General features: G+C 61.1%; 1 protein-coding gene across 1 annotated transcript; it reads right to left on the bottom strand.

Annotated features, from left to right (window-relative positions):
- Nucleotides 1-1187: 1187 nt before the first annotated feature.
- OSM (oncostatin M) lies at nucleotides 1188-5061 on the bottom strand. Its single transcript, XM_055550339.1, has 3 exons — nucleotides 5028-5061; nucleotides 3301-3434; nucleotides 1188-2730 (listed from the first exon to the last, which is right to left on the bottom strand). Exons 1-3 carry the CDS (start codon nucleotides 5059-5061, stop codon nucleotides 2185-2187), a joined length of 714 nt encoding a protein of 237 aa, XP_055406314.1. The 3' UTR covers nucleotides 1188-2184.
- Between the last annotated feature and the right edge of the window lie 3354 nt (nucleotides 5062-8415).

Genomic DNA, 8415 nt, shown 5'->3' on the forward strand with positions numbered 1-8415 from the left:
CTTGTTCCCACCAGAAATGGGCGTGGCCAGGGACTGATCTAGGTCAAGTTCATCTAATTCTGTGAGCCCTTCCTTTGTAGCTGCCGCTTCGCATGTCACTGATCTATAGATGACCTTCCGGGGGTGAGGCCCTGAGCATCGGGGGCAACCAGGTGGAATCCCTACCCGACCTGGGGCCCTTCAGGAAACAGTTTCAAGCACCTACCAGGTTGTAGGCCATATCTGAGACAAGATCTATTATTATCTTGTCTGTTTCACACAACACACCAGGGGCTTCCCTGGTGGCTCAGATGATAAAGAAACTGCCTGCAATGCAGGAAACCTGGATTCTATCCCTGGATCCGGAAGATCCTCTGGAGAAGGAAATGGCTACCCACTCCAGTATTCCTGCTTGGGAAATCCGACGGACAGAGGAGCCTGGTGGGCTACAGTCCATGGGGTCGCAAGAGCTGGACATGACTTAGTGACTTCCCTGGTAGCTCAGTTGGTAAAGAATCCGCCTGCAATGCAGGAGACCCCGGGTTGATTCCTGGGTCGGGAAGATCCGCTGGAAAAGGGATAAGCTACCCACTCCAGTGTTGGGCTTCCCTTGTGGTTCAATTGGTAAAGAATCTGCCTACAATGCGGGAGACCTGGGTTTAAACCCTGGGTTGGGAAGATCCCCTGGAGAAGGGAAAGGCTACCCACTCCAGTATTCTGGCCTGGAGAATTCCATGGACTGTATAGTCCATGGGGGTTGCAAAGAGTCGGACACAACTGAGTGACTTTCACTTCACTTCGCTGTTTCACACAACACCCACAGGACACATACCCCCAGCCACTCACCCACGAAGACCAAGAGCAACCCACATACTCCATCTTTCCCCTGTCCCCTCTGGTTCCCAAACCTCTGGTCCCCAGCTTCTCAAGGGAGACCCACTCTGAGAAAATGGGCACTTTCTCTGAGATGCCCCCTCAGTCAGAGCCCACAGCTGACGGGTGTGCGGCTTCCCTGCCCGGATAGAGCAAGGACCCCCAGCCCAGCCCTCCTTGGTGGACGCTTGTGGCCTTGCCACCTAGGGACCCCCCCATCTCCAAGAGGCTTCCCCAACTCCCCCCCCAACCAATGCAACAGAGACACACAGGGGCTTTAGAAACCATGCAAATTTTAAATATATGTTTGCACAATATTAACATTAAATACACATCATAAATAAGCCTTATAAATAGAAAACAGATTTTTAAAAAACTGATTTAAAAAAAAATCTATAAATTAGTCCTGTCCCTCCAAGGAATTGGCCCAGAAGCTTCTGGGACCCCCCCTCCAGGAGGGCGATGATTTCAGCACGAAAAAAATACCATGATGCACCACCAGGGGGCGCAGGTGGCAGCCGAGACCCAAGACCAGGCGCTTCCAAGCACTAGGTAGGTCTCCTCCAGAGAGCGGAGCCTGTGCCCAGGCGCCGTCTGCACCGTGTGTCCCTATGTATGGAGAGAATCTGATATCCACCCTGTGTCACAGAGTCCCAGCAACTGACAAGCAGAGAGGGCTGCACGTGGTCCCCAAGCCCTTCGAATCACAAAGAGAAAACTGAGGTCCTAAGAAGCAAGGTGGCCTTGATGAGGTCACACGGCGAGTTAGAGGCCAACCTCGGACCGACCCCCCACCCCCATCAGTGCTCCTTCCAGTGCCCTCGGCTCCATCACAGCTGCCTAAAGTGAGGCCTCCCAGGCATCCAGGGATCTGGCCCCAGACGCGATGAGGCATAGTCGGCCAACTCAGGCCCTGACCCCCACCGCCTTGGAGCTGGGCCACTAGGGTAAGGAGGAAGTATGGGGGCAAGAGCCATGCAAGTCATGAGAAGGACAGTCCGGCCGGTCTCCGGGGAGCAGAGCGGGGGTGGGGGGGCCCAGTCTGGCCGTGAGTCAGCCTGTGTCATCCGACCCCTGAATCAATGGAAAGTTGGCCCTGTATGGACCTGGCCCGGCCACCCCCCGAGGGCCGAGGAACCCAGGGCTGGGGGCACTCCACAGCCTGACCGTACCCCTGCAGCCCAGCCTTGGGGGAGCTAGAGGGGGCTGCCTGGCTCACACCCCTTAAAGTGCGCTTCAGAGATGTGGGGAGCGGAGAGGAGATGGGTGGCGGCGGCCTGCCGTCCTGCACGCCACCTGCTGACCTTTCACCTGGAAGGGGTGCCCCAAAGGCTACCGGGGCAGCTGGCCCCTGGGCGCGAGTCTCCTGACCTCCGGGAAGGGCCGTGTCCTGCGGGCCCCCCTCTGCAGGGCCCAGCGGGGGCTGTGTCTGCGGCTGCGGCCCTGTCTCTCCCCCCAGCCCCGGAGGACCTGCCCAGCTGTGCGCATGAAGCGGTGGTAGCCTCGCAGGAACCCACAGTTCCTGAGCTTGCGCTGGAAGGTGCTGGAAGGCGGCGTGGGCGGCAGCGGCGCGGGCCCTGGGCCCGGCTGGGTGGGCTCAGCGGCCTCTGGGTCCGAGGAGCCGCGCAGCAGCTGGGCCATGCAGTGGATGTTGTTCCCGAACCCGCGGACATTCATCTCCGCCTGTTGGTGGGCTGCTTCCGGGAGGTCCTGCTGCAGGGCGCTCAGCATGCGAAGGACGAGGCCCAGTGTGGTGTTGAGGGTCCGCAGGAAGTCCTGCCTGCTGAGCCTCCACAGGGCATCCTCGCTGGGAAAATCCCCCGGGCGCTCCCTGCAGTGTTCCTGCAGTACGGGACTGTGCAGGCCTTGGAGGCGGATCTGGGGAGAGCGAAAAGGACAGTACAGAGGTGAGCCCTGGAGCCCCGACAGCACACACACACCTGCTCAGCCTTGAGCTGCTGGACCACATGCACCCCTCCCCCATCCAACCCTCCCATTGTACAGATCAAGAAACTGAGGCCCAAGAAGGGAGAGGACTCCCAGGTCATTGCAGGCGGGGCTGGCGGGGGTGACCACACACGTGGTGATGGTGGTGTGAGGTGTGTCGTTGTGGAAGTGATGGGAGATGACCTGAGCTTAGGAGAGTGGACTGTTCCCTGCGACGACCAGGTGCCTAGAACAAGGCCCGTGGTAGATGTGCAATGAGCACGCTGGGCAAACAGACGAATGAGGTGATGGAGTCGGGGTTCACCCTCCAGGCCCACCCACTGTTTCCTTGACGTCTCAGGGTTAGACCCGCGACAGTCACTGTGGCCCTGGAATAACGTGGAGCCTCGGTTCCCCCACCAGCCCCAGGCTGAGAGGGTCCTCTCTGGGGATTGCTCCAGCCCCAGCTCCACCCACAGTTCTCTGAGACTCAGGTGCCCCCCGGGGGGGCTGGGCACTCACATAGGGATCCAGGAGCGTGCTGGGTTCCTGCATGAGGTCCGCCTGGCGCTGGAGCTGCAGGAGAAGCTCGTGGTACTTGCCCAAGCACTTGCCTGTGGCCACTGTGCACAGGAACAGAAGTCTGAGGACCAGACCTGGGGCAGAGGGAAGACGAGGGACCGGCTTCAGTCTCTGCCAGTGGGCGCCCTGCAGAGGGGAGGGCGCTCAAGCGGGCCTCAGAGGAGGGCACAGCCCGTCCCTCATCCGCGTGGAGGCGGGGGCTGGGCTCTGCGCGTGCCCAGGGACACCTGCGGCGGCCAGCACCACCGTCCAGAGAGCCGCTGCCCTGCACCTGACAGTGGCCGTGGCTCACCACCAAGCCTTTTGAGAAGAGGCGGTGGGGCCCAGCCGAGTCCAGCCTGCCAACCTCGGGAGCTGACCTACGGGGGCCCGGATGGGTCCCACGAGACCTCTGGGCTAAGGATCCGCCATTGCTGCAGGCCCCAATACCCCCAACCCTACAGGGGGCCTCCAGAGGGGTTTGTAGCCCTGGCCCTGAGCTCCATCTGCAGAACCAGGAGGGGCTGCCTTTCCACCTGGAGAGGATGCATGAGATAAGCTCATCCACGCCCCCATCTGACCCACAGGAGAACCAAGGCGCCAAAGGAGAAGGACTTGTTCAGGTCACCCAAGGCCACCCTCTGCCCCCATCTCTCGGGCCTCCCTCCTCTCTCCGGAAACGGCCACTTCTTTCAGGCGCCCCCCGCCAGAGATGTAGTGAGCCAGAGCACCCCGCGGTGGGCGGGCACCGTCACAGCTCCCCCCCTCCACCACCTCCCCCCACCCACCCACCGGCACCGCCAGCCACGTGGTCGGAAGGGCCTGTGGTGCAATGGCCCGGAAGGCAGTGACACCACTTTCCCTTCCTAGGAACCATGGCCCCTTGGGGAAGACGCCGCAGCCAGGGCCCAGGGGGCTGGGCGCCAGGGGAACGCAGCCACAGGGCACCCCCTGCCGCCCCCTCAGGTACCTGCTGCTGGGCTTGGCCGGCGGGGGCTGGGGTAAGCCCCGAGCGCGTGGGGCCAGGGCGCCTGTGTGGGCGTGTGTCTGGGTCTGCGCAAGGCCCAAGGGAACAGCCGCTACACACGGCCAGCTGTTGTGACCCATCGGCCGCAGGGGCCCCGGGCTGCGTGCAGGGCTTCCCAGATGGCTGAGACCAAGGGCACCGGATGACGTCACGCGGCTCTGTGTGCCTGTCACCCTGTGGGTGTGGCTATGGGTGCTGTGTGATTGTGTGGGCTCCCGGGCCCCCAGACCCAGCTGAGAGTGCCCATCCATCCCAGGGCCTGTGAATCCGGGCCAAAAAAAGGAGGCACCCCACCGCCTTTCCAGACATCACACCACGATCCCGCTCAGCTTCCCCGGCCTCCTCCTCTGCCCCAGCACATCTCCCGCCTCACTCCTGCTTCCCTGGCTTCTCCTGCAGTGGTGATCTCCTTCCCTCACTCCCTTGCTCCCAGAGTCCATGAGTCTGCATCACCTCCACCTGGAAGCCCTCCGGGGATACGCTTCTCCTGCTGTGAAGATGCTGTGTTCTCAGTGGATCCCTCTCTTTGCCTGCCCCCTGGCTCTCTCCCCTTCTCAGCATCATTCTGCCCAGTTCCCAGAGGGCAAAGGGTGGCCCTGCTCCCTGCTGGTGCCCGTGAGCCCGGCAGGCAGTTGCCGGCGGGGAGGAAGGAAGTACTCACTGAGCAGTGTTCTCTGCATACGCTGTGCCCGCATGCTGGGTGACCAAGCTCCGGCCTGCGCCCGCTGGGGGTGACACCTCCCTGCCTGGAGCCCTGAGGGCTGGCAGCCACTTTATGCCCGTCGGGGTGATTGGCCAACACCTCGTGAGGTGGGTGGGGAGGGGGTGGGGGAGGGGAGGCCTTCTGGGAACATGACCCTAAAAAAAACCAAAGTTTCTGCAGGCGGCCAATGGGTGCCCAGTGCGGTGGCATGCCCGCGCCTCCTCCTGTTTTCTTCGAATTCATTCTTCGAGGTCAGCCCCCCACGCCCAAGGATGATGCAAACCACAGCCTCAGCCTTCCTGGGGTGAGCGGGGAAGCAAGGGGGTCTATGCCCGCTGCAGGGGGTGCGCGTCTGGGATAGATGGGAGGGTTTGCCAGCCGGGCCCCTGGAGGGCCCATAGCCGGGTCCCTGCCTGGGGGCCATTGGGCTTCAGGCCACTGTGGTTTGGGGGTGAGGGGAGCGAGACATCTTCCTTCTTGGGTGCCCTTCCCGCCCTCCCGCGGGGCTGTTGGGACATCTGTGAGCGGAAACCACGGGGCTCTGGGCACAGAGCCAGACCCAGGCTGGCAGCCCCGAGATTGTGATTCTGGCCCCAAGACCTGCATCCTTCGGTGGGGCTCCCCGCCATCTCCTCTCCCCCGCGAGGCACCCCTCATATAACCAGTGTTCCCCATCCCAGGCCCATCGAACCAGGCACTTGGGGCAAGAAAAAAGGGAGATCAGGGCTCAAGCCCACTGACATGCTATGTGACCCAAGGCAAGTTGCTTCGCCTCTCTGGGCCACGGAGGCCCCCACCACCTGTAAAATGAGATTTGAAAAGTATCTCTCAGCTATCTCACTGGGCTGCTGCCATCATGGACATAAAAGGCAAAGGCCCTTGGAAGGAAAAAAGGGGCAATGAAGCAGTCTGCTTCCAAGTATTGGCTGTCGGGGAGGCGGGGTAGGGGGGCGGAGGAGATGGGGAAGCTGTGAGCTCAGAGGGGAAGCTGGAGGGGGAGTCGCTGGTGACGGGTGGGGGCCAGGTTTCACTTTCTCTGAAAGATAGTGATCTCGAGTAGGTCCTCTGCTTCTCAAAGAAACGAGAGGAGGGGCCCCAGAGACAGCGCCTCCTGAGTCAACCTGCTGCTTCTCCACAGGATGAGAGCGCAGACGGAGCCTGCGCTGGCCCGCACGCCATGCCTGGCCACCCGAGCCCCTCCAGCAGACTGGCTGGGGGTCCTTGGCCTGCACCCTGAGGACTGCCGTGGGGAGGAGGGTGTCAAAGGCTGAGGAGCGGGGTGGGGCCCCTAGCGGGGGCGTGGGGCCAAAGAAGCCTGAGCTGCTTGGGCCCTGTGGAGCCCGGATCAGGAATGCCAAGGTGGCCAGGAGGAGGAAGGTCGGGCACCCATCCCAGCACCCATCAATACCCCCAAGGCCATTCCCACCAGCCCGCCCCCTGGAGACACGCCCATCTCGCTCATTTACGCAGTCAACAAACGTTTATTTGGCCTGCTCTTTTCCAAGTGCTGAGGAACTAGCAATGGGCAGCACCAGGGGCACCCGCCACCCTAAGCCCCGGAGGTTTCTCCTCACCCGCCCCTGCCTACTCCCTGGTCCCCATCACACCCCCGGCACCCATAAGGCCCAGTTCTGGAGTCTCCTCCTGAGAACGTCACTTCTGCTCGATTCCGCATCCCGGCGCCCACTCCCACAAGGCGGCTTCCTGGGCCCAGGCCAGGCCCGGATCCTTGTTCGTTTCACATCTCTGATCTCATCTCGCTGCAGCCCTGGGAGGGATACCGGCCGGGCAGGCGTGCCTCAGCTCCCTTTTTTTAATAGTTGTTTGCTTTAAAAAAAAAAAAATGTACTTATTTGGCCACGTTGGGTTTTAGTTGCAGAACGTGGGATCTTTTGTTGTGGTGAGTGGGTTTTGAGTGTGGTGCCTGAGCTTAGTAGCCCTGTGGCTTGTGGGATCTTAGTTCCCCAACCAGGGATCAAACCTGCATCCCCTGCATTGGAAGGTGGATTCTTAACCATTGGACCACCAGGGAAGTTCCCCGGCTCCTGGTAATGAGAGAAAAACCGAAGCTTGGAGAAGCTCAGGGCTGGGCTCCAGGTGGGAGAGCCAGGTCTGGCCAGAGAGCCTCATGCCCCTCTCACGGGATCCTTGCTGAGCAGCCTCCATGCTCAGGGGACAGCCCAGTGTTTTCACCCCTTGGTCCAGAAGCAGTAGGGTCTCCCCGGTTTGAAGAGGCCTCCAAGACCCAGAGATGTTGCGATCGCTCCACCTGTGGTGTGCCTTTTATAAAAACATCTCTATGTGAAGAAGGGTGCCTTCACATGTGAAAGAGCTGGCTCTGAGCACGGAGCTTTAAACTTACATATGAATTTGCTGGAGCTGCCATAACCAGGTACCACAGACAGAAATGATCCAAAGGTGTTTTCTCACAGTCCCAGAGCTGAAAGTCCGAGCTCAAGGTGCTGGCTTCATCCTGAGGCCGCCCTCCTTGGCTTGCAGACGGCCAGCTTCTCACCATCTCCTCCCACAGCTGCCCTGCCGTGTCTGTCTGTGCCCAGATCTCTTCTCCTTTCATGAAAAATTATTTGGGGCCGTGTTGGGTCTTCATTGCCGCATGGGCTTTTCTCTAGTTGCGATCCACGGGCTTCTCTCACTGCGGTGGCTTCTCTTGTTGCAGAGGACCTAGGCTCATGGGCTTCTGTAGCTGTGGCTCGCGCGGCTTTTGAGCACAGGCTCAGTAGCTGTGGTGCACGGGCTTCACTGCACCCCGGCACGTGGGGTTCTCCTGGACCAGGGATCAAACTCACGTCCCCTGCACTGGCAGGTGGCTTCATTGCCACTGAGCCACACCAGGGAGGCCCCGATCTCCTCTTCTACGGACGCCTGTCACATTGCAGTGGGGCTCACCCAATGGCCCCACTTTATCCCGATTGCCTTTTTGCAGGCCCTGGCTCTGTGCACACTCACATTCTGAGGTGCTGGGGGTCGTGACCTCGGTGCACACACTTGAGGGACGAGAGTCAATGGCTTCAAGTAGAGGGTGTGGCTGGGGGGCTGCAGGGAGTGGGGACACTGGGGAGAAGCCCGGAGCTGGGCTGGAGGAGGCTGAGGTGAGGTGGCCCCACAGCCCATCCAAGCAAAGTGTAAGGGGAAGATGCGTCAGCATTTCTGGTGAGGTCAGCGCCTGGTGACGTCCCTCCTGCCAGCAGGAAAGGCTTGCGACACGGCCCCCGCCAGTATAAATAGGCTCCACGACCACAGGGCCCGGGCTGTCCCCGCTTCCCGGGCCACGTCAGCCAGGTCCGCGTGATCCGGAGGGGAAGAGAGGGCCCGCTTGGTTCCTCAG

This window comes from Bubalus kerabau, chromosome 16 (genome assembly GCF_029407905.1).
Source record: "Bubalus kerabau isolate K-KA32 ecotype Philippines breed swamp buffalo chromosome 16, PCC_UOA_SB_1v2, whole genome shotgun sequence".
NCBI lineage: Eukaryota > Metazoa > Chordata > Mammalia > Artiodactyla > Bovidae > Bubalus > Bubalus kerabau.

Coding starts and splice junctions, on each gene's coding strand:
- OSM (XM_055550339.1), bottom strand. CDS start 5,061: ATGCGGGCACAGCGTATGCAGAGAACACTGCTCA. Junction 3,435..5,027: donor TATGCAGAGAACACTGCTCA/GTGAGTACTTCC, acceptor CCTCTGCCCCAG/GTCTGGTCCTCAGACTTCTG. Junction 2,731..3,300: donor GCACGCTCCTGGATCCCTAT/GTGAGTGCCCAG, acceptor CGCTCTCCCCAG/ATCCGCCTCCAAGGCCTGCA.